At 48.6% G+C, this 23586-nt stretch overlaps 9 protein-coding genes across 9 annotated transcripts; 5 read left to right on the plus strand and 4 right to left on the minus strand.

Moving 5' to 3' along the window:
• Positions 1-2606: 2606 nt before the first annotated feature.
• LHYA1_G005736 (uncharacterized protein) lies at positions 2607-3994 on the plus strand (the record flags this gene model as incomplete). Its single annotated transcript, XM_031150680.1, has 2 exons — positions 2607-3712; positions 3763-3994. The coding sequence occupies 2 exons, from the start codon at positions 2607-2609 to the stop codon at positions 3992-3994; spliced, it is 1338 nt and encodes a 445-aa protein (XP_031004253.1).
• Positions 3995-4457: 463 nt separating this feature from the next.
• On the minus strand, positions 4458-5521 carry TMP1 (Thymidylate synthase; the record flags this gene model as incomplete). The annotated part of the gene is made up of 2 exons (XM_031150681.1): positions 4458-5301; positions 5364-5521. The coding sequence occupies 2 exons, from the start codon at positions 5519-5521 to the stop codon at positions 4458-4460; spliced, it is 1002 nt and encodes a 333-aa protein (XP_031004252.1).
• Positions 5522-6239: 718 nt separating this feature from the next.
• Positions 6240-7217, plus strand: ayr1_2 (NADPH-dependent 1-acyldihydroxyacetone phosphate reductase; the record flags this gene model as incomplete). The annotated part of the gene is made up of 3 exons (XM_031150682.1): positions 6240-6507; positions 6579-7087; positions 7143-7217. 3 exons carry the CDS (start codon positions 6240-6242, stop codon positions 7215-7217), a joined length of 852 nt encoding a protein of 283 aa, XP_031004249.1.
• A 563-nt stretch (positions 7218-7780) lies between these two features.
• LHYA1_G005739 (uncharacterized protein) lies at positions 7781-8503 on the minus strand (the record flags this gene model as incomplete). Its single annotated transcript, XM_031150683.1, has 1 exon — positions 7781-8503. One exon carries the CDS (start codon positions 8501-8503, stop codon positions 7781-7783), a length of 723 nt encoding a protein of 240 aa, XP_031004248.1.
• A 1090-nt stretch (positions 8504-9593) lies between these two features.
• On the plus strand, positions 9594-10927 carry LHYA1_G005740 (Queuine tRNA-ribosyltransferase catalytic subunit; the record flags this gene model as incomplete). Its single annotated transcript, XM_031150684.1, has 3 exons — positions 9594-9653; positions 9710-9960; positions 10015-10927. The coding sequence occupies 3 exons, from the start codon at positions 9594-9596 to the stop codon at positions 10925-10927; spliced, it is 1224 nt and encodes a 407-aa protein (XP_031004277.1).
• A 7206-nt stretch (positions 10928-18133) lies between these two features.
• Positions 18134-18523, plus strand: LHYA1_G005741 (uncharacterized protein; the record flags this gene model as incomplete). The annotated part of the gene is made up of 2 exons (XM_031150685.1): positions 18134-18159; positions 18337-18523. 2 exons carry the CDS (start codon positions 18134-18136, stop codon positions 18521-18523), a joined length of 213 nt encoding a protein of 70 aa, XP_031004278.1.
• A 605-nt stretch (positions 18524-19128) lies between these two features.
• On the minus strand, positions 19129-21067 carry SNG1 (Nitrosoguanidine resistance protein; the record flags this gene model as incomplete). Its single annotated transcript, XM_031150686.1, has 5 exons — positions 19129-19304; positions 19367-19457; positions 19538-20541; positions 20609-20844; positions 20985-21067. 5 exons carry the CDS (start codon positions 21065-21067, stop codon positions 19129-19131), a joined length of 1590 nt encoding a protein of 529 aa, XP_031004279.1.
• Positions 21068-21542: 475 nt separating this feature from the next.
• On the plus strand, positions 21543-22482 carry BCP1 (the record flags this gene model as incomplete). Its single annotated transcript, XM_031150687.1, has 2 exons — positions 21543-21629; positions 21688-22482. 2 exons carry the CDS (start codon positions 21543-21545, stop codon positions 22480-22482), a joined length of 882 nt encoding a protein of 293 aa, XP_031004280.1.
• A 172-nt stretch (positions 22483-22654) lies between these two features.
• Positions 22655-23511, minus strand: ARO7 (Chorismate mutase; the record flags this gene model as incomplete). The annotated part of the gene is made up of 2 exons (XM_031150688.1): positions 22655-23369; positions 23441-23511. 2 exons carry the CDS (start codon positions 23509-23511, stop codon positions 22655-22657), a joined length of 786 nt encoding a protein of 261 aa, XP_031004281.1.
• Between the last annotated feature and the right edge of the window lie 75 nt (positions 23512-23586).

Consider the following 23586-nt stretch of genomic DNA (forward strand, 5'->3'; position numbering starts at 1 on the left):
TGCAGCTTGTCATCACTAGCTGCAGTTGAACGAATGGATAAGCTTCCAGCTCATTACTCGCCGGTACCAATTCAGGGAGACATAGGTGCACATAATAGTTAGAAATTGAAAGTCTCAAGAGAAGGCTGAAGGCGGGGCGGGAGTCGAATTTCTTGAAATTGTTGTTCCAACCAAACAAGGTTTTACAAATCTGAGTTCAGTTTCCAACTTTCCAACGAGTTGGGCAGCAATAGAACTTGCCACATTCGATGAGCATTCAATCATCGGAAAAATCAGGAAGTCCTCAGATATTTGCCTGAAGGATTTGAAGGCCTGGAGCTGGCTCGGCGATCTCCACCGGCGCCTGCCACCATCAACGAATAAAACAGGAAGCTCGAGTTCTGGGGGCTTCCAATAATGAGTAATATTCGCGACAGAGAAACTCCCCGTAAAAAAGAGATATGAAGATTCGCGCTGTACCCCGCGACCCGGACAGGTTATGCCTTGCATATTCGAGACGTTCCACAGGCACGACGGCCGATGAGGTGAAGTCATGCGGCCTTTATGGACCTCTTACGGCGCCTCCAGGAACAATTACAATTACATCAAAAGAAGAGGCAATTGGGATTCCAGGAAGATCTGGTCGCTTATTGTACGGGTAAGACATTCAGCTTTCAAAATCCAACCAGAGACCAGTATCTAGATTTCAGAGGTCGCATTGTTCCCAGGCTTCCTTCGTCTTTTCCTATTACTTTTGGTAAGAACCAAGCATTCGACGCAAAAATGATAGGCTTGCGGGTACATTTAGAACGTATTCCGAGCCAGTTACAACGTGCCACAGAGCTGTCGCACTTTACGTATTTAGCCCGCAGCCTCGTCTGACCAATACAAACGCAACTCCACAGCATTGAAGGTTTTGAAATTGCCCTTCGATTACCCTTCAGTTGCCCGTTGAGTTTCTGTGCTATTTCGGTGCTCACTGAAAAGTCAACCTTGTAATGGCGCTTTCGAATTGTCTACGCGCCGAAAAGATAAGAAGGAAGGCAGCCGGGAGAAATGGAACACTGGCAACTAAGAAAGCGGGGAATAATGTACTCGTACTTCGTAAAGACAGAGCTTCGATCGATCTTCGATCACACGTAAGCATGACCTCCGACCAACAATGCAAAAATCCTAGTCACCCTTCTCGAGACCCCTCGTTGGTGGGGTTGAAACATGAAATACTATCGGTAGACAACTGGAGTGGTGTGATGGGTGGTGCAGGAGAGCTCCAATACCTGGGCATATCTTGAAGAGTCCGAGGGCCGCTAAACACATACAACGGTCGTTTAATAAGCCTCTCCTCTTCAGCGTTCTCTTCGGATTCAGCTTCCATACTTGCTTCCTATTGATGAGGCTGGTATGTCCGGCGCGGAAACCATGTCGCCCGGATGACACTGAGAAGTGAGAGATCAGAGACTAGAGCAATGAGTCGGGCATCACCAAGGCGTACGCTCGAGTGGCTTTGAAGTACCTAATGATTGAACCTCTCACAAAGTAGTCATGCTGGATGGATAGTGAGGTCGTGTTCCTCTGAAATTTGAGCGATGATGCGCAAGTACGTACCGATGCACAGGTAGGTCCTACGAGATTTGGTACGAAGTACTTGAGTAAGCAAAATCTTCGCAGTTGCTTGCACGAAATGTGTCATGGTACATATGAAGAGCTCGATCGGCCTTTGGCACTGCCTACTAGGGATTTGCAACGGATCCTCGCGCGTACGTCTGAGGTTCCTAACAAAACATTTCGCTCTTTCAGTTCGCAGATGGTGGATGCGATGAGCTTCCAGTGCGAGGCGAGGGCTAGGCCCGACCCAGAGGCTACCTTAGGTACAGTACAGGTACACAAGTGGTTCGCAACTTTCCAGAAAAGTCAAGAGGTGTGGATGGTGGCTGACGGCCCTGCAGTACTCGTACCTCAGCTCCCTGCCGTACTCCGTATGGACTTGCAACGAGTTGAATTCGAATTTGAAGCGCTGGCACTGCACCTTCGCCCCTCACTCCTCGCCCCTCGCCCCTGCAACCCTGTCCTGTCCTGTCTTGTACAAAATTGGCCTCCCGCGGCAGCGCAGGCTCTGCTCTGCACAATGGGATGGGCTGCATGTGCAAGCCAAGCCTGCAACCCCCATGCGCACGTTCCGGGTCGGGTCTTTCCTCTACTAAAGTGATACTTGTACCGTATCCACCCCACCCCACCCACCTACCTCAGATCTGCTCTCACCACTTCTTCGAAAAGGCATCCCACTTGGTACAAGTACTCGAGACTCGGACTTCACAATAATACCTTCATCCGGACTTACAATCACCTTATCTGATTACTTTTTACTCGATTGGAATCCCTTTCATCTCTTTCTATTGGCCCAACATTGATTAATGTCACAGCTGCTTTCCACACCTCCACGTCGATATTCAGCTGAAGGCCAACCACCGCCATGAACGGACTCTCCCGCGATTAGCAATCTATCTATTACTTTTGAGAATATTCTACAGAGAGTTCAATACTTCCACCAAGACCACCCCCACCACCCACTCAGCATTTATCTATGATATCAGACCCTTTTTTGAATAACACCGCAGTTCATTCTCAAGATGTATCCATCAATAGGAAGACACAATACCGACCTTAGCACAAGTAGCTCTGGCTCTCGTTATAGCCAGGAATCTCAAGACTCCCGGAGTACTGCACCTACATCTATCCACAGTAATCCCGGGGCCGTTTCCTCCAAGAATGGCTACGAGATGTCACCCGCAACAACCTACTGTGCTCGGTCGTCGACAGAAACCTACGCTTCAACTATAGCATCCCAAGAGGAGATCTCGGAGGAACCAGATACATACGACCCCGAATATGAAGTCCCCGAGTATCGAGAGGTCGTTGAGACCAACTTGAACCCTACAAATCCATCAAACTTTGCAGACTATTTCCCCTCGGCAAAACGGCTATACGTCAGACACGATGATACTGCCTACGACGGAAATATGAATTTGCGAGTAGATACCGAGGCACTTGGTCGAGAGAAAGGAAATGTACAACTATTCCACTTGCGCATGCATGACCTGAAGAAACGCGAATTCTCCCTCCGTCGCTACGAGCGTAGCTCAGGTCGAGAAGTCTGCCACTCAAGTCGCAAATACACCAAGTCCGCCGCAGACCAAAGACCCGCATTTACCCGTTCTATGAGCAATGCCTTTGCAAACATCAGAAGACCCGACTTCAAGCATACGAAGTCAGGGCTATCAACACACGGAACCAAGAGTAGAAATGATGTGAAGAGACAAGACAGCGGCTATGTCTCCAACGAAGAAGAAGATGAGGACGAAGTCGAGGAGTTCATTGCCGAGCAGAAGTCAAACGGTCTTCCCATTCCCACCAATACCACCAAGCTCGAATTCTCGAATTACTCGCAAGTTCTGGTTAAGCGTAGAGGCAAGAAGTCGTCGAGTAAACGATACGAATTCGAATACTGGGGCCACACATACACCTGGAAGCGTGTAGTGGAGAAAGATGGTGCCGGAAAGGCCGTCTCGTATCACCTATTCAAGGGCGAAAGTACCCACGCAGTAGCACATATCGTTCCTGAGATGCGCTCGCTGTCTCAGATCCGCGCTGAGGATGCGGCGGGAGGATGGGTGCCTCCATGCTCGATGTGGATCAGCGACCACAGCGTGCTGGAGGCACTGACTGACGTTGCAGAGTAAGTACATCGTCCCAGTTGTCCTTGGGACACTTCTAACAAACAAACAGGGTCGTCGTGGCTACAGGTCTTATCGCCTTAGTAGATGATTGTATCAAACATCACTTTCACTCCAAGAAACACTCGCATCAAGTCAGCGTACCCCTCACGCCGCTAAAATACGAGGTGAAGTTTGTGAGTCCGAAAGCGATGGTTCAGCACATTTTCAAGCGCAAGAACTCATCGACATCGGAAGGAAAAAAGAGTCCGCTCAGCCAGACTAGTTTCGGCGCTGCTTGTTAGAGAGCATGGACGAAGACGACAGAATAGAGTTTTCACAGGACGACATTGCTTGTCGGTGGGATCATTAACGACGGGACCTACTTGCGTAGTGCAGTAGGGATAAGTACAGTTTACGTCAAAGAACAAACATATGCATGGATCGGTTGGGTTTGGGATTACAGCACATGGTATGGCATACCACATCGGCGTTGGACTTTATCTTTGGCATACGACTGATATGATATGACACCATCTACTCTTCACGAATGTTTAATTTATTTTTAGTTGTACATACACACCTACCCACTATTCTGGCACATGGCCATGAATGAACATCTTACATACTTCACTTTCAATAAAAGCCAGCGTGATTGTGTAAAGTGCAGTAAAGTGCAATATAGTCCAATGCTTCATAATCTCAAAACGCTTAGTCATATCCATATATTCATACCTAACTTCTCGTACATTCTCACCCCAACACCTATCAAACAGACATTCTCATAGCAATCCCCTTGTGAGGTTCGTACCCCTTAACCACAAAATCCTCAACATTCCACCCATCAATACTCCCCCCATTCTCCCTCTTGATCTCCAATTCAGGAAACTCCTTCGGCTCCCTCGTCAACTGCACCTTCAACGCATCCACATGATCAGCATAAACATGCGCATCTCCCATCGTATGCGTAAATATCCCCGGCATCAGATCGCACACATGCGCCAGCATATGGGTCAACAAGGCATAACTCGCAATATTGAACGGCACACCCAATCCCATATCACAACTCCTCTGATAAAGCTGACAATCCAGGCGTCCCCTCCCCCTCACCCCATCCTCGCCCTTCGGAAACGAAACGTAGAACTGCGCAAACATATGACAAGGCGGCAACGCCATGAGCTTCAAATCCTTGGGATTCCACGCGCTGAGAATAATCCTCCTATCATACGGATTATTCTTCAACTTGTAGATCACCTCGGCCAATTGATCGACGCCCTTGCCCGTATAATCCGTCTGCGCATCTACATACTCGGCGCCGAAATGCCGCCACTGGAACCCATACACAGGCCCCAGATCCCCGACCGCGCGGTGCGAGAGCCCGACCGAATCCAGGTATTCGCGCGATCCGTTGCCGTCCCAGATCTTGATGCCGGCTGCCGTGAGCGGGAGAGAGGACGTGGAGCCTGAGATGAACCAGAGGAGCTCGGCGAGGACGGCGCGCAGGAAGACGCGTTTTGTGGTGAGCAGGGGCAGGATGGGCGAGCCGGAGGGGGAGGAGAGGGAGAATTTTAGAGGCGTGGGCGCGAATAGGGAGTAGGTTCCTGTTCCTGTTCTGGGGGTGGTTGTTAGTCTGAATACCTTGTAGGTTTTCTGTTGTGGTGAGATAAAATATACCTGTCTGGTCGGTGTTCTCCCGTGTCGAGGATTTCGCGGATGAGATTCAGATATTGGTGCTCTTGGTGGGTATCGGTGGACTTGGGAGTAGGAATTGGATCGATTTGCTTCGATGCAGACGGGGGAACGGACGAGGCTTCTATGATTGAGGGTGCCATTTCTTTTCAATGCTGTTGTAGTGTTGTAGTGTTGGAGGGAGGGGAAGTCGCGACGCGTAAAGTGTTTTGGTAGCCTCGCGTCTTTAGGCCAGCCTTGACCAATCAGCTCAAAACATCTCGTCTCATCTCATCCCCCAGATTGTTCTTCCTTCACTCCATCCCTCGTTTTCAACAACAACAACAACAATGTCCACTTGTCAAGGGCAAGTGCCTCTATGTCTAATTCTAATGGTTGCACCGTGAAAGAAATGTCTTCAAAAGACATCTTCGAGTCTCTTCCGATTATTAACCTTTTCCGCTTTGTATTTGTTGATTACTACTCGGGACACTGAATGACTTCATCGGTTTAACAACTATCCGCAAGTTGCTTATAGATTCTCCCGTTCGGACAATTGACCGCAAAGCGGCACCAATTGGTAATGATTCAAGTCGAGTGAGATATTAAAAGTGAAGGATAATGAGTGCCGCTTTTTATGTCTAGCACGAACTATTGCCATGCAATTTAGTAGAAGCTTGATTGATAATCTTGTATAGTTCTTGCAGGAGGAAATGTTCACATTCTATATAAGTCCCAAGTGTTACCTTTTACAGTCTCATTTCTCATTTCTCATTATCTTCTTTCATCTGGACGTCATATTCTCTCCTACTCTCACAAAGATTCACTACAATCAGGACTTCACAAGTTTACCTTCAATTGATCATACACGCTTACCTAAATATGACTAAAACATCCCGAAAGACAGTTCTCATCACAGGCACCAGCGAGGGTGGGATTGGCGACGCTTTGGCTAGAGAATTCCACCGACAAGGCCTTTTTGTCATTGCAACAGCTAGGAATCTTGCCAAAATTCAGCATCTCAAAGACCTCGGCTTAGAAGTTCTTGCATTGGACGTTGTGGACCATGCTTCTATTCAAGATGCAGTCAAGAGCGTCGAGACACTCACAGGTGGAAAACTAGATATACTGATAAATAATTCAGGAAGTGGTTAGTGGAAATGCCCTTCCCCCTCCGCATCCTATCTAACGACATTACAGGATATAGTCAAAGCTTGCTAGATTCAGAAGTCGACATAGCAAAGAAGATGTTTGATGTCAACGTCTTCGCGCTCATCGAAGTCACGAAAGCTTTCGCGCCCCTCCTCATCGCATCCAAGGGCAAAGTAGTCAACATCGGCTCAATCGCCGGCATCATCCCGCTGCCATGGGCAGGATACTACGATGCTTCCAAAGCGGCAGTCAACCATCTCACCCGAGCGCTGCGAATAGAGTTAGCCCCTTTCGGCGTCGATGCCATCAATATCACCGCTGGAGTCATTAAGACCAAGTTCTTCGATAACCTCAATACGCCAAGGTTGCCGGCAAACTCTTTGTACGCTCCTGCGAAAGACCTGATAGAGCCGGTCATGGCGGGTGAAGGACTCAAGGACGCAGGTATAGAGCCGGAAGTCTTCGCCACGGCTGTTGTAAAGAATGCCCTAAAGTCCAATTCTACCAAGGACCTATGGGTAGGAGGAAATACATTCATCGTTTGGTTTGCGAGTACTTTTGGCTGGGCGACCATTTGGGTAAGCAAGCAATCTTCTCTGCCCCTACAAGTTTCACCTACTAATACTGTTCCAGGACGTCATCGTCCCTAAACTCTTCAAGATAGCTGAAGTTACCAAAAAGATCCAAGCAGCTGGGAAGTCGAATTGAAGCGAGCCAGGTAATTCGAGATGGGGGCTTTAATTTACAAGAGTCGGGACTTTGTTTTGTTTTCGTTTTCGGAGTTGAGCATGTACTGTATGAATGAATGAGAAGCATGCCAAAGTTTGCTCCAAGCATATTGCTTTTGTTTGTATCGCCAGCTTGTTCCAATGATACCAATCTTCCTGATAATATTATCATTTATTCTTGCATAAAATTCTCTCGCGTTAGATAATGCTCTTGGTGCGAGGTTGTGACATCTTGACATACACAGGAACGTATACACAGGAACGTTATATATTTAGATATTACCTTGGGCCAGAAGTTAGGGAGTTAATTGACTGGAGCAGACCTTAAAAGAAATCATGAGTTTTAGGGGATGGGTTGGATGGCTCATTATGATTACTATCAATCTAACTCGTACAAGCCTGATTATATGTTTCTTTCGCCTCTCGCCTCTGTAAACATCAGCCTCATCCGAGACAAAAAAAAGCGGTACTGGATTCAAGTGTTCCAAGTCGAGTGACACTGGAATAGCTGCCATGTTACGGGGTAAGCGCCGCTTGTTATCTTCACCGCGACCCAGCCTCCTCCCTCCTCACCTTGGACCTAATCCTCACAGAAGGCAAACTCCACGCCTCATACTCCTTGCCCATTTCTCTACACACACTCTCCAGCAGCTTCTCCTCCATGACAACACTCTGCTGGAAATCAATCCACATGCGCAACAGCACCTCCATGTCGCCCTTGGGCTCGGCAAACGCCACTATCTCGTCCGGAACGACATTCTCGCGCTCAGTCTCGGTGTCTTTGGCCGTGAGTAGGACGAGGACAATTTCTTGCAGGTTCTGGAATCCGCGCAGCAGCGAGGCTTTGTTGTAGGATTCCCAGGGCCGCTTGACGGCCGCGTCTACATGCTCGATGGCCAACCTGCGGACCTCGTCCAGCAAGCCGTCTTCGTCTTTCACAATGGTTTTGAAGTCCCGTAACGTCTCGTCGTAACCCATTTCCCTGTGTCGGGGGAGGTAGAGTGTGTCGTGGTAGGGATTGAAGTATATGCGTGCTGGATGGTGGGCGGTGCCGAAACATAGCTTGTATTGTTTCTGGGCTTCGACTCGGGATTCGTGGGTCGCGTGGAGGAGGGCGGGCGGTGTTGAGCACGAGAGGCACTTGTCGCGCTCCGAGTCGTAGCGGACGGTGATGGTGCGTGGTTGGCAGGCGTGTTGCCATATCTTTATTCTGAGCTCGGGTGCCAAGGAAGGGAAGAGGGAGAATATTGTTGGTTGAGATGGCATGGTGGTTGGTGGTATTCCCATGTAGTTGGGAATTTGTGCTTGGGAGATGTGGAAGAGAAGGCCCTTTGCCTGTGGTATGGCGAGACTTATTTAAGGGATGAGAGAGAAATTGAGGGCACGACTTCCGACTTATAAAAATATAGAAATAGTACAATCCGGGGTCGTATATTGTGGCTTGCGGCTGCGGAGGGAGCTATATGCACGTCTCTCCATAAAACGAGAAGGGTGCTGTGCTGTAACTGAAGGTAAAGGGAAGCAAGAAGTGATGCAAATGTATCTCGAGAAAGAAGAAGAAAATGTAAGTAAGATCTTACCTAGGTATATAACGGTTCACATGTTTCATCGATAGTAAGCAAAAGCTGGCTAAGGCTGACTAAGAGGGATATCCGACTGGAAGAAGCTTCAACAATGCCAGCTAAAGGCGATCTAATGCTAAAACTGTGCTCTTGGCCCGTCTGGATTGCAGCGGCCATCCGAGCCATCTTCAAGTGAGAGAGGGGCATCCTGGATCGTTGTGGCGACTGAACTGGCTGGACCCTAGGCGATCATGGCCACAGTGGCGTGACTCTTGGGACGACAGCCTTGCAAGCCGAAACGAAGGAAATATATTGGATGGCTGCTAGCTTAAGTTTTGCGATGAAGGGATACTGGAGGTACAGTATTCGGAGAATTGACTGAAAGAGGAGGAGTTCCTGTGAGCTGAATTGCTACTTGGAAATAATGGGTGGGCCTCGCCTGGCATTAGAGCTTTGACACTTCGTTTTCTGGAAGTACCGTACCCAAGTAGACATTTACGAAGTACGAAGATATTCCAGATAATGGGATGTAAATAATCTGTGGATTTAGTAAATCTGGTAAACTTACTGGTATCTATATTGTCGGACTTCTACAATAGCCAGAAGAGATGGGGGTGGATGAGTGAAGTTGTGAAGCTTCATGGATTGAATCCCCAGGGCCAGACCAATCCAATCGTGGCAAGCTAAAGAAATTCTACCTCCGTAGATGGAACAAGCATGGCATGGGCATACATCTTAGCTTATTCTCCCCCCCATCCCCTCTTCTCTTCTATACCCCACGAGTATTCCCAGCCATGGAAGCAGTAAAGTCAATGCCATCTGCTCTGGATTTTGAATTAGTAGCTCGTTGTTCTGTAAGCCTCCCTCATCCTACATTCGGCGCATAACCCTCATCTCATCGCAAGACCAGACCACCAAAGCCCGCGCCGCTGTCCTCACTCTTCCTCATGGACCCGTCCAACTCCCACTATTCATGCCCGTGGCCACGCAGGCTTCACTCAAGGGACTGACACCAGAGCAGTTGGAAGGAACGGGATGCAGATTATGTCTGAATAATACCTATCACTTGGGATTGAAGCCTGGACAAGAAGCACTGGAGGCAGTTGGAGGGGCGCATAAACTGCAAGGATGGAAACATAACATCTTGACTGATAGCGGAGGGTAACTAAAACTATCTTGATTTATAGTCTAGGAATTTATTCTGACATGTATCAGTTTCCAGATGGTCAGTCTCCTCAAGCTTGCGAATATCACAGAAGAAGGCGTCCGATTTCTAAGTCCCCACGATGGCACACCTATGCTCCTCACACCAGAGCACTCAATTGCCCTGCAAAACACCATAGGCAGCGACATCATCATGCAGCTAGACGATGTCCTTGTCACCACTTCACCGGATACGAAACGAATGCGGGAGGCTATGGAGCGGAGTGTGCGATGGCTGGATCGTTGTATAGCGGCACACAAGAACCCGACTACCCAGAATCTATTTTGTATCATTCAGGGAGGTCTGGATCTGGAGATGCGGGAAGAATGTTGCAGGGAGATGGTTGCGAGGAACACACCTGGCATAGCAATCGGCGGCCTGAGTGGTGGGGAGGCAAAGGCGGATTATTGTCGTGTGGTAAGCACATGTACAGGTCTTCTCCCAGAGTTGAAGCCGAGATATGTTATGGGTATTGGCTATCCAGAAGATCTGGTGGTTAGTGTGGCGCTGGGTGCAGATATGTTCGATTGCGTCTGGCCTACACGGACTGCCCGATTCGGAGATGCTATCACGAAGTATGGTGTTTTGAAATTACGCAGTGCAAGCTATTGCAACGATTTTGGTCCTGTGGAGGAAGGCTGTGGGTGTGTATGTTGCCGGAAAGGGGACGGTGGTCTGGGAGTTACACGGGCGTTTGTGCATCACCTTACTGCTAAAGAAACGGTTGGGGCCCATCTGCTTACTATACACAATGTCTGGTATCAGTTGGCGTTGATGAGGAGTGTGAGGGAATCGATCATAGAGGACAGGTTTCCGGCGTTTTTGAAGCAGTTCTTTGCGGATTTACATGGCGGGGATAAAGCAAAATATCCCGACTGGGCTGTAGAGGCGTTACGGACAGTGGGTGTTGATTTGATGATGTAGGAGTCAAAATGTAGGAGGACAAGAAAAAGCGCTGTAGAACATGATACCCCATAGATGATCTTATGAATCCCAGAGTTTGAATGTAGATATACTGGCTCATGACTAAACATATTAAATATTGATACATATTGATTAAAGTACATTCCCATGTGACGAACCGCAATATCTGCTAAAATACACAAAAGTTCTTTTTCACCTTGAACCCTTTCCATAAGAACTGAAATCTATGTTTGTAAATGTGTTTAATGTAGAGTGACACAATGAGGGGAGTTGAGTGCCCTGATCAACTGCAGCAAGGCTGAAACGACAGGGGTATAGGCGCGTTCTCGGTCGCGTTAGACGCACTGTTGCATAGGGGGGAAGTTTGAGTTTGGATAGCTTCAATGTGGCAAATTACCAGATACTTTCAACTGTGAATTACTCTGTATTGGCAGTGAAAAGCAATTCAATAAGCGGTGTTGGAAGCGGTAAGGGCGGCCTTACCAGCTGTTACACTACCACCATGTCTTCTCCATCGTCAACAAACAAATCACCCGCCTTTAAAGATTCCCTCAAACGCTTCTCTATGGGCGACACCAACCCCCCACCACGAATGGGAGATCTTCCATCCAGCGCAGAGTCCGCACCTCTTTCACCACTCTCGGCGTCTCCAAGGTCTTTCAAGCAACGAACAGCATCGCCAAACGGCAGAGCATCATCTCGTCCGCCACCTCGAAGCCCTAGTTCTATGAGTATCGATGCGCGCTCCTCTACTCCAAGCTTGCTGCGCAAAGCTTCAATGAATTCGCTACATGGAGTCGGGAGTGTTACTCCTCCAGTATGTTCAATATCTCACAACCTCTGGGATCTTCTGAAATACTAATTGTGGTGTGCAGAGACCGTCTTCACGCCGATCTTCCTCGTCGCAATTCCTGAACGGATCAACAATGCTAGGAGGTAAGTCAGATTGAGGGCGTACTTGAAGAATATCTTTGAATCTGTAGGACAATATAATGACCTATCTGTAGCAAGCAAATCGCCATTGGCAGAGATCGAACCTGAGCGTCCACGGCACACGGCTGCTTCAATTGCACATGGGCATTTTGAGAAGGATCTCGCATTACATGAGGAAGGAGAATCATCTAGGCAAGTTGAGACAATAGTGGTCCTTCATGATGCATGTTACGGGCACCGTTATTCCAGACCACGAACATCCAAAGCCGCCCTCAGTACGATTGTCGAACGGCCAGAGCGGATACAAGCTAGTATTCTGGGTTTATCTGTGGCATATGTTCGTCTTGGAGAACGCCATGCCGAGGGCTCCAATCCCCTACATCCTAATAGAGATCCGTCAAGCATTCCAGGTACACCCTTTCGAATCCGTAAGACGACTCGAAGGCTCCCTCTATCGTCACAAGCAGTTACAAACGTTCATGGGACTAAATGGATGGAAGAACTCAATATTATGTGTGATAATGCGGAGGCCAAACTGGCCATGAATGGGAAGGAATTGACCAGGCCTGAAATGACAAGGAGCCCTACGCAGGATGTACCCCCTAAGTTGCATGAAGGAGATCTATACCTCTGTTCCGAATCTCTCACTGCTATGGAGGGAGCATTGGGGGCAGTATGCGAGGGCGTGGATTCAGTTTTCCAAGGAGCGGCAAGCGGGAAAGGGCCATATAGGACATTCGTTGCTATTCGACCTCCAGGACATCATTGCTCAGCTAGCTATCCTTCTGGATTTTGTTGGCTGAATAATGTTCATGTAGGAATCTCACATGCGGCTCTTACTCATGGCTTAACTCATGCCGCGATTATTGATTTTGATCTCCATCATGGGGATGGATCTCAAGCTATTGCATGGGAGCACAATAAACGGGCTTCTAGTCTACCCAAAAATGCGCTTCCCTGGAAGAAGACCTCGATTGGGTATTTCAGTTTGCACGATATTAACTCATACCCTTGCGAAATGGGGGATGAAGAGAAAGTTAAGAATGCGAGTCTTTGCATTGAGAACGCCCACGGTCAAAGCATTTGGAACGTACATTTACAGCCTTGGAAGAGTGAGAATGACTTCTGGGAGCTATATGAAACCAAATACTCGGTACTTCTGGAGAAGACCAGGAACTACCTCCGAGCACAAACAGAGCGGTTGCAAGCTTCACCTAATGGACCTAGACCGAAGGCTGCTATTTTCCTGTCTGCTGGATTTGATGCTAGCGAATGGGAAAGCTCGGGGATGCAACGTCACAAAGTTAACGTGCCTACGGAGTTTTACGCTCGTCTGACTCGAGATGTGGTGAAACTCGCAGCAGAAGAGGGAACCTCTGTTGAAGGTCGAGTGATTAGCGTCCTGGAAGGAGGCTATAGCGATAGGGTATGTATCTCTTTCTATATACACTGGGAGTAACGAGGCATTACAATCGCTGCCCAAATCCTTCTCGAATAAGCAATGCTGACCTCAAAATTTTGCAGGCTCTATATAGCGGTGTTCTCAGCCATCTCAGTGGCCTTGCTGGCGGCGCGCCCATGGTCATCAAACAGGAAATCAGTGAGATAGGGCAGAAAATTGGCAGCTTAGGCAATTTTGAGGATTCAGAACCTGTAGTCGACCAGGTCCCATTATATGATCCGCTGTGGTGGTCTTCTCAACGGCTCGAGCAGCTAGATGCAACCGTCACGCCAGCAGCACCGCCTCCCGAGGTAAGATAACTAACAATCTTACATTCTTGGGGACATTTTTAGGCATTCTTGAACCATCGAAAGAAGTAAAGCTAACTCCCTATTCACAGCCTAAGAAAGCAAAAGATGGGACATTGCCAACCTATTCAACTCCGACGCAGTCCTTTATTGCAAAGGTCGCGTCACCAAGACGCGTTCTGTCAATGGGTAATAGTTCTCCACGACCTGTCGTCTCTAGAACCCCGTCTCCACCCCCTCCTGAAGTTGATTGGACTGTTGCTGCACATGAGCTTAGCAAGCTTCTTATCCCACTGGATAGGCAAACTATGAGCTGTCGACCAGAGGTAAGAATATCTGAATTCTCATGGAATCTTTAGTACAAAGGTGTCTCAAAGTTCCTGAGGCGTATCGCATTCTTTTTCCAAATAGAATATTCGACTAACCTACACCTTTACAGGACCTGTCAGCGGAAGCTACCCGGGCTCGTCGTGATAGACAGTCTATACTAATCCCGTCAACTTCTAGCTCGGAACCGTCTGAAGTTACCAATAAAAACACTAGGATGGCCCTTCGTACGCGGAAGCCAGCAAAACCTATAGTTGAGACCGAGGAAGAAGATGATGACAGAAAGCCTGCAACAAAGGCAAACCGTCGAAAGACCGTTGCTGGTTCGGCAGTTCTAGCCGGCAAGGTATGTTTGTGTTTTTAACCTCCCCTCGCTGTTATTAGACCACGCTGTCTCAGGGCTCCCGAATCACCTGGATTTCTAGGCCTCTAGTGGTTGCTCGACCATCTACGAAAATGCGACGTTATCATGCCGTTCATGCCAAAGCCAAGCTAATTGTTAAATGCAGGCTCCGTCGAGTACGACACCCATGCCAACCTATGCAAAACCTACGGGTCAATCAAGCAGGCGTCTGAGCTTAGTATCTGATGCCGGATCTGTTACGTCGACAACCAATAGTTATAGTAGAGTAAGTACCCTTCTAGATGTCTTCAGATCCTTTAGACAACTCAAGGAATAGGACATACTAATTCTCTTGCAGGCGCCATCGAATGGACCGATGACTATGTCCCAGAGACCGGGTACTTCCCAAAGTGTTAGGCCCGATTCATCAATGAGCTCTCGAGGCAATTCAATCCCTCCGGTTGTTGTAAAGAAAACTCGTGCTCCACCACAGCCTCGAAAAGACGCCCCGAAGCCGACTCGTGTGAGACGGAAGTCACCTTTGAATACTTCTGCAGGAGATCCTTCTACACGAAACGTCTCAAATGGCCAACAGTCTATGTCTAGCAACGTTGTACCTAGTATAGAGACTGCGACTTCCCCGCCATCGGATATGGACAGCTTGACTTCAGGTATGAAGAAGATCAAGTTGAACTTGACTACCAAGGCTCAGCGAGAAGCAAGAGAGCAGGGAAAGACGGCCACGAAAACATCCACGAAGTCGGCCGCACCTAAGATGACTAAACCTCTCCCGATACTTCCGCCTGCTAGTCAGATTAATCCAGCTCCGCCTTCCATGATACCACCTACGAGCAACGGTACTACCGCACAATCTCCGGTATACCCAGCTGCTAGCCAAAGTATGTTACCTCCGCTTTCAATTGAGCCACTATCGAGCAACGGTCAAGTTTCGCAACCTCCGATAGAGCCTCTTCCCCCCAGGCCGTCGACTCCACAGCACTCACCACAACACGTATTCCTGCATCAGGCCCAACAGCCCACCAACATCCCACTTCCAGATAGCTCTCCTCTGAACTCGCCCCCAAAGACTCCGGCCCAATCAGTACCAGTAGCTGCTGGGCCAGATATATTCGTTCCTTACCAACCAGAAGGTCCTACTCCCCACCCCGTCTCCCAACAAGAACCAATCCGCTGGTTATCTCCCAATACTGCTACACCCAGTCACATGAAGCGAGGTGATCTCCCCGTTTTTACAAGCACCTCTGCCATTCCCTTTGGCGTGAACCCTAAATTCGGCGTCCCTGGAGGCCCGCCAGAGAAAGCAGAGCCATTGAAGAAAGAAGATGTAAAAGGCGGGAAGGATGATTTGATTTGGGAGGTTCCGGAAACTCCTCCACGGATGTGAGAAGCTGAGCCCTTTTGGACGAAGGCCTCTACAACCACACACAATATTCCCTTTGTCTGTACGATTCTGTTGTAATACTCCTTCCTGTACGAGTACCCAGCCTTGTTCTTCTTTCGTTTTCGTTCTCGCCTACAGTCTCTGTTGCAGAGAGACCCGTGGAGCTGCTGCTTTATGATACCCTTTGGAAGTCTTGGGAGGATGTATGTTTGTATAGTGCGAGTGAGTGGAACTAAATCTATTGTTTAATTAAGTATAGCCAGTGTGTGTGTTGGATGCAATGCAATGCAATTGAGTGAATAATGACTCTAGTTTCGTGGGTGGGTGTGCAAGTTTTCTTACCACTACCCTTAGTCATTTCGTCTTCTTTTCTTATACATTCTTTATCGTCCGTCTGGGACCTACCCCCTCCTGTCATGTTTCGTCTCATGTGCTCTACCTCGTATAAATTCCCCAAACTGGAAATACAAGCCCCCTCTACTCCCGAAACCGCCTTAAGTAGGAAATAACTAAATTCCCCGTCATCTAGTGGGAGGTCGGGAGTGCAAATGGAGTAGGGTTTGTGCCTGTGGAGGAGTTGGGGATTAAGAGAGGGGAGCTCGTTGGATCAAAGGAGAGCTTTGAGATATACAAGGATAATCTTGTTTGGATTTCTCGTTTATAGCTACAGCTCGAGTAGCGATAGATGTCACAATTCTATGCTTTTAATTTGATATCAGTTCGGATAGGCCATCAGACAAATGCCTTGCCACTTGAGGATGGTTTTGCCTGTCAACAGAAAGTAGAGAACCGTTGTCAAGCCAGATTTGGTTAGCTAGGTTTGAATCTGCGGGAGCGCCGGAAGGTGAGTTTTATAATGTTCTCAATCTTTTGAGGGAGGAAGAACTTCGTTGACACTTGGTCGATAACGAGATGTTGAAGCGGTGTCATTTTTTAGAGAGTGTGTGAAAATTAATCGAAGATTGGACAATCTGAAGGGATTAACGCCGAGTATGCTGATAAAGTGGCCAGTCATTCAGTGGATATCTTGGCTTCTATGACTGTTTCTCTCCCGCAGTAAGGAAAAGGAAAGCAATATGGACTATGCGCTGATAATGGGGGGGGGGGGGACATCAGAGCGGACAGATAGCTGATGTAGCTTGATTGTTGGCAGAATTTTGGAAGATCGTAATGTTTCACAGCTCAAATATGCAGATATGTGTGCCTAGAAGCTTGAGGGAGCTTTGCTTTTGTCTCGTTGTACACGCTATACGTCGGTCGTACTGCCAACAAAAGAGTAGACTTGGACTCAAAAACAACACGTTCAAAAACTGCTATGCTCACGCAATACTTCATGCCTACTGGGTAAGATTATAACGACCGCTGCAGAATGCTTGACATGTTTGGACTGCCTACTCGAAACAAAGTAACGACAGACAAGGAAACCAAAACAACCCAGTGCTGAGGGGTTGGGTCTGCGAATAAGAGCGATCGAGGATCTGCTCTCACATACCTGCCACTGTCGCTATTCCGAACCCCCAGCCATGATCCTCCTCCATCACCCCAAATCACCTCCAACACAAAAATCCAAAACAATCCTCACAGTGAAAACGAAGTAACAAGCGGAACTGTCGCGAAACCAGCAACCGACCACAGCCGCACGCACAGCATACGGACGACAAATTCATAGCGTACAGTACTGTACCGGATAGAGAGATCGTAAAACTCGGCAAGGGAGTCAGTCCACTGAGGCCGTGACAGTATGCTTCTTGTGCGATGGATGGGATGGTCACCTAGGCCAGGCGATCCTCGCTGGAGCTGAAGGGGGTGCATGAACCCGATGAGGCTCTGCTCCTACACCCCAAAAGGCAAAAAGGGTACCTGCATATCGAGATGCTTGACAACTGACCCCCACCGCACTGCTCCCATTCCGACTTCAGAACGTGGGGTTGGGTCCCGGATTTGATCCATCGGTTCAATACTACATACATATAGGACCTGCATGAGGGCTAAATCCACGTACAGTACAGTACCAATAAGACGCGGTACCAGAATACATGGGTACATATCATCCGTCGACCGTGGGGGTATTTCCGATTCTGTGTCTGGTCTGAATAACTTCATTGATTACTTGTACAGCTGCCCGCCCAGTGAAAGAAGGAAAAAAGGGTCGCGGGTCGTACAGTACAGTATGATGATTGGTCAGCTAAATCAGTTTGCCGTTCTGTTGCATTTGCGGGGGGAGCTTGACTGGAGCTTCAAGGTCGCGTGCCTTTCCTCTCCCGATCCGATCCACATCACATCACATCTCTCCCAACAACACAACACTCCACTTCACTACAACTTACAACTCATTTTCCATACGAAATACATTGCCGCTTCTCTCTACTACGCACCTTCCCAATACCCTTCAATCCTCCACTCCACTCCATTGCAAGCCTTCCTACCGACTTCCAAGCTTAATTCTTCAAAAATGCCTACACCGCAGTCCCTTCTCTCGTACGATATCAACCCCCGCCCTCTCACCCTTTCCCCACCGCCCCCTCTACCCTCACATCCAAACCCACAGAAACAAAAAAATAGAAACCCAAGCATAAACAGGAACACAGCTAACCCCCTCTCCACCAGTCGTCAAAAAACCCCCCTCCTAATAGCCACCTTCCTCACCGCAAGTAGTCTCTTCGTCGGCCTAAAGTGGCGTGCAGTAATGGCGCGCAGCGAAGCAGCCAAGAAAGCCAGCTCGAAAGAAGGGAATGCGAATGCGAATTTCGGCGTGGCGACGGGAAGAAGTGGTGAGTCTGCCATACCATACATATACCTCGATATTGCAATTCTGTATTTCTTTGGGGGAAATTACACCTAGCTGATACTGTACAACATTTCGACAGGTGGTGGGATTTAAATATCAAAATCCAAGCAATGGAGATGGGGGAAGTGAGGAAGCGAGCAAGCAATGAATGAATGGCGATGGTTATGATGATTGATGGACGAAAGATACTTGAGAGCTTGCCTTGCGGATGGGACACTTACGCATACGGGCTACATATAAATCGAAGCTGTTGATATAGGAGTCAGAGGGAGGTTTCGTGTGGCGTTTATTCAATTGGGCGCTGGCGTGATCTACTCTTTCGTACAGCATGGATTGAGATTGCTTTCGGTGTTACAGTACGGACTGAAGAATGAAAACATGGAATGAATATACCACCAAGTGTTTATCAATCTGTGATACGATCAAGTCCATTATTCTCAGTCTGGAAGCATAGTAAGTAAGTAAGTTTTGAGAAATCAGATCAAATCAAATTCAAAAGAAGACAGACAGTTTTCTAACCTATTCAGGTACTGTAGATGAAAATCAAAGCGTGGTAGACCAAGCAAGGCCACGTTTTGATACTTCAAATTTTGCAAGTATACATTATTCTATTGTTATACAAACGACTTTTTAATCAAAAGGCCCCGATATCATATCAATCATTGCTCTTTCGACTGCGCTTCCTTCTTCTGCGCCCTTATGGTCTTCCACCTCATAAACCAACAGGCAAGCGGGAACAGCACGGTATTAACAGCAGCCCACGCGAACAGAACACCGAAATTCAAGCCGATTTCAGAGTGCGTGTCGAAGAGAATAGTTCTACTTGCATTTACCACTTCTCCATGTCAGTATGAGGTCGCAAAGGGAGGGCAGGGCAGGCATGGAGGAAGGACGTACGGTTATGCAGAGGCCATGCATAGCCCCAGTAGTAAAACCGCGGCGCCAGGGTAATGGAGTAGAAGGACGTCGCCACATTAGTGATAACCCACTACGAAGCCCATTAATTAGTACCTACCAATGCTATACCATCTTTTTCGCCAAGATGGAACGAGAGAGAACAGAACTTACGAAAATCAACCAGAACGCCATCCAGGGCTGCCCGACAAACATAGCGACGTTTTCACAAGCCAGTCCCAACGCAACCATGCCCACGAAATTAATCATCCGGTATACCACGAAACTTCCATAATGGTACGCGTTTGCCGGGTTCGCTACCATGATGTCTGGTGCTGGAGGAGTGCTGAATGGGATCTGGAACGCTAGGGAAATGAGCGAGTAGAAGAGGCTCAGGAACAAATATACTGTCACGGTAGCGCACCAGCGCCATATAACCAGCTGGTAGAAGTGCAGGGGGCGATGGCCTGGCGAGACGAACTTCATGTGAATGGGTAGGTAGAAGCCGAAGGAGAAGAAAGAGAGGATGATCAGATAGATGAGGCCGACGGTGACTGCTGGTGTGGCGACAGGCGGGCCGAAGGGGCGCAGGTTGAAGGTTGAGAAACCAATGGCAGGATTCACAGCTTGCGGTGCTGCTTGGATGTTGGACATGATGGCGCTGTTGGAGGAGGCCATGGCTAGGACTTGTCCTGCCCACGCGCGGCCGACTATTGTAGTAGCCATGCTTTGGAAGCTAAAGAGCTGCGGTAAGATGTAGCTGCCCACGGTGGTTTCGTCGCGAGCTTCAACAAAGACGATTTGTGCTGCGCCCATGGGATCGTATGTCGTGTTACCATTCATAACTGCGTCTCGAAGGAGAGCTGTTGCGTTGGCATTGATGATGATTGCGGCCCATGCCTTTTCGTTGTAGACAGCTTGCCGGACTGCCATGGGGTCATTGTTGAAGGCTGAAGCTGGAAGAGATCCCCAACCTAGCGAGCCACTGGGTGCAATCAACGATTCTGCTACCGAGACGATTTGGGGACCGACGATGGGCGTGATATCTGTATATGGAGCAATCTGGCCATCGAAATCCACAACGTATACAACAAGAGCTGACAGGTTCTGCTCTACTCGAAATAGAGCACCCCAGTACAGCGAGAGGATTCCCAGGATGAACGTTGAGAGGATCACGGCTGGAAAACTGTGTTAAAATGACAAGAAGTATATCCCCAAGACGTGTTTGTAAGACGAAAGACGTACTCGTGAGAAGCCAATGTTTGATGACATCCAGCCTCACTTGTTTCAATGCTGGGTTCCAAAACCCAACGGGCCCAGTCTCTTGCTTTCTCCCCTCTCCTTTCTCGCCGCCATCATCTTGGCCGATATGTACATGTTGATCCTTCTGCCTATTTTGCTGCGAATTTGACTCGGAAGTATCCTCATCCGAACTTCGAGGCATCTGGTCTTTGAGGAGGGTTCTCTCTGCCGGTAGGTGTCTTAGTTAAACCGAAGAGAGATGAAGGGGGAGAATGGAGAAACATATCATACAAATATAGGACAGAAAAATATAAGAAACGAAAGGCTCGTCATAAGTCAAGCAACTTACGGATAGTTAATAAGTTCCGAGTTTACTTACCTAAGATACCTAGGTATTGTATTTACTCCGTAAAATGCGAAGAGAAGAGACGGGTTCATTTGAGGATACCATAAAACCTCCATAGTGATGATGTCAGTCGGCGCTTTCACCTCCGTATTTGCGGGAGATCGTCAATGGCGCTGCCATCTGTACTAGTAGTAGTACCGATGATGATGATTACCATATTATGTAAAATGCCGACCTTTTTGCCTAGAAAGGAAAGGGTCCCTCTTATTAAATCCGAGGAAATTATCATGCGAAAACTATACCATAACCATCATCACGTGATTGACTTACGGTGGAGAGGATGTTGGAAACCGAAACTATGTAGCCTACAAGTTTCTCGATGCGCTTAAAATATATAAATATCCAAGGTATATAGATTATAGCAGATCTTCAGATCTCTCAACAAGCCTATTTTAAGGCTCCGGCTAGATTAGCGCATTTTGACTATCAGCCTCGCACGTGGAGATAGCAGATAATAAAATTCCTGTAGAAATTCATCTTCAATTCATCTTCGTTGCTTGAACTTGCGCCGAGGAAAACAAACACATCACAATGGTCAAAAAGAGAGTCAGAGACCCAGAGGTCCTTGCCGACGCACCACCGGCTCAAGTGGAGGGTGATGACAGCGGGAGTGACGATGTTTGAAGACCCCTCGATTCCCCCACCATATCTAGGTACTAATCGAGACTTACCTTAGGACGTTGACATGGTCAATGTGGAGTTTGAATGGTTCAATTTCAAGCCCGACGTCGATTTCCACGGCCTCAAAAGTCTCCTGCGCCAACTCCTCGATGTGGATTCCCAGCTCTTCGACCTCTCCGCGCTCGCAGATCTCATTCTCTCGCAGGCCACGCTCGGCTCCACAGTCAAGGTTGATGGTGAGGATACAGATGCCTACGCCTTCCTTACAATCCTCAACTTGCACGAGCACCGAGAAAAAAAGGTCGTTAGGGATCTAGCGCAGTATATTGCCGAGAAGTCCAAGTCGAATGAAGCGCTCGCAGCGCTGAGCAGCGTCCTCGCCTCGCCCGCCTCACAGGTCGGTCTCGTGCTCGCGGAACGCATGATCAACGTGCCGTCTGAAGTGGCACCGCCCATGTACGCGATGCTCATAGACGAGATCGAAGCAGCGGTGGAGGATAAAGAGCCGTACGAGTTCACGCACTACCTGATCCTCTCGAAAACATACAACGAGATCGAGTCTGCGCTGGACCAGGAAGAGGCGCCGCGGACGAAGAAGAGCAAGAGCCAGGGCGGGAAGAAGGGGGGGGAGACGTTTTACTTTCATCCCGAGGATGAGGTGCTGCAGCGCCATGCGCTGGCTGCGGGGGCGTTTGAGTATACGAGGGATGAGGGGGAGGGCATGGCGGATAGTAAGAGGGCGTTTCAGGAAATGGGGATTAAGGCACAGGGATCTTTGATGTTGATTGAGACGAGCAGGTTTGAGGGGGCTGTTAAAGCTATTGGCGAGTACCTTAGCCCTCCGCAATAAATGTCCACTGCGATTAACATTAAGGTCTATTTTATGGCTTTCTTTCCCTTTCTGACCCTTGATCGTTGCCAAGTTCTTCTTTGTTGGAGCCACGAGCTAAGTCCTATTCTAATGCATCCGTTATTGTTTTATACCTCCCCCCACCTCCCTTCATCTTTCTCTTCAGGCCTTCCTACTCCAACCTCTGCATCAGATACTCAACCTCGACCTCCTTGGTAAGAGGGATAACAAAGTCCTTATACATCGCCACCACAGCCTCGACATTAATCTTCCCACCCCCTTCCGCACCACTACTAGGATCCGTACCATACGTCCTAGCCTTCAACCTCAAGCGCTCCAACACCTTCTTCTCCACCGCCTCATTCGTAATCGCCGCCCCAATGCCCTCCCGATCCTCCTCCCGAATCAACGCCGTGAACCTCTCCGTCTCAGTCTGAAACTTGCTTTCGGCCACAAACTTCCCGAAATGAATGCGCCGCGACAGCGACTGCAAGCAATTGATATCGGCCGTGGCCGCACTGCCGTAATTCTCCTCCGTCTCCCCGCGATCCTGGCGCCCGAAATCCGCGCAAGCGCCCGGCAGGAAATGCCCAATGTAGAACTCCTTGATCTTCGCGTTCACGTTGACGTCGTTGCCGTGCAGGATCTGCGGGTAGTGCAGCGGTTGCAGGATGGGCGTCTGCAGTGCGTCGGGGAAGAAGGGGTATTCGTCTGGCGACTGGAAACGGCGGATTCGCGAGTCGAGTTTTTCGCGCTCCCGTAACGTCCAGTCGAGGAAGCTGAGGCTGCTGTGGGGGATTGCGAGGGCGCCGGCGGAGTAGATGGTTGGGTTGAGGGGAAATTGTACGCGTTCGATTAGGTGGAAGGTTATGGTGTCTTCTAGGCGGCTAGGAGAGGGGCGGTTGTTAGTTACTGTATAGTATGAGGTAGATGTAGAAAAGAGAGAGGAAGAGTTTACATGAGTTGGAAGCGGATGTTGCTTAGGTCAAGAGCCTTTGAGGCATCGGAGAGATCTATAGCGGTGTCCATCTTGGTCGTGGCGGGGTAATTTGAAGCTCTATAGAGGCAGGACAGGGTTCGAAACTGGAAGGGGAATACGTCGAG

The sequence above is a fragment of the Lachnellula hyalina genome (genome assembly GCF_007821495.1).
Source record: "Lachnellula hyalina strain CBS 185.66 chromosome Unknown contig00094, whole genome shotgun sequence".
NCBI classification, from domain to species: domain Eukaryota; kingdom Fungi; phylum Ascomycota; class Leotiomycetes; order Helotiales; family Lachnaceae; genus Lachnellula; species Lachnellula hyalina.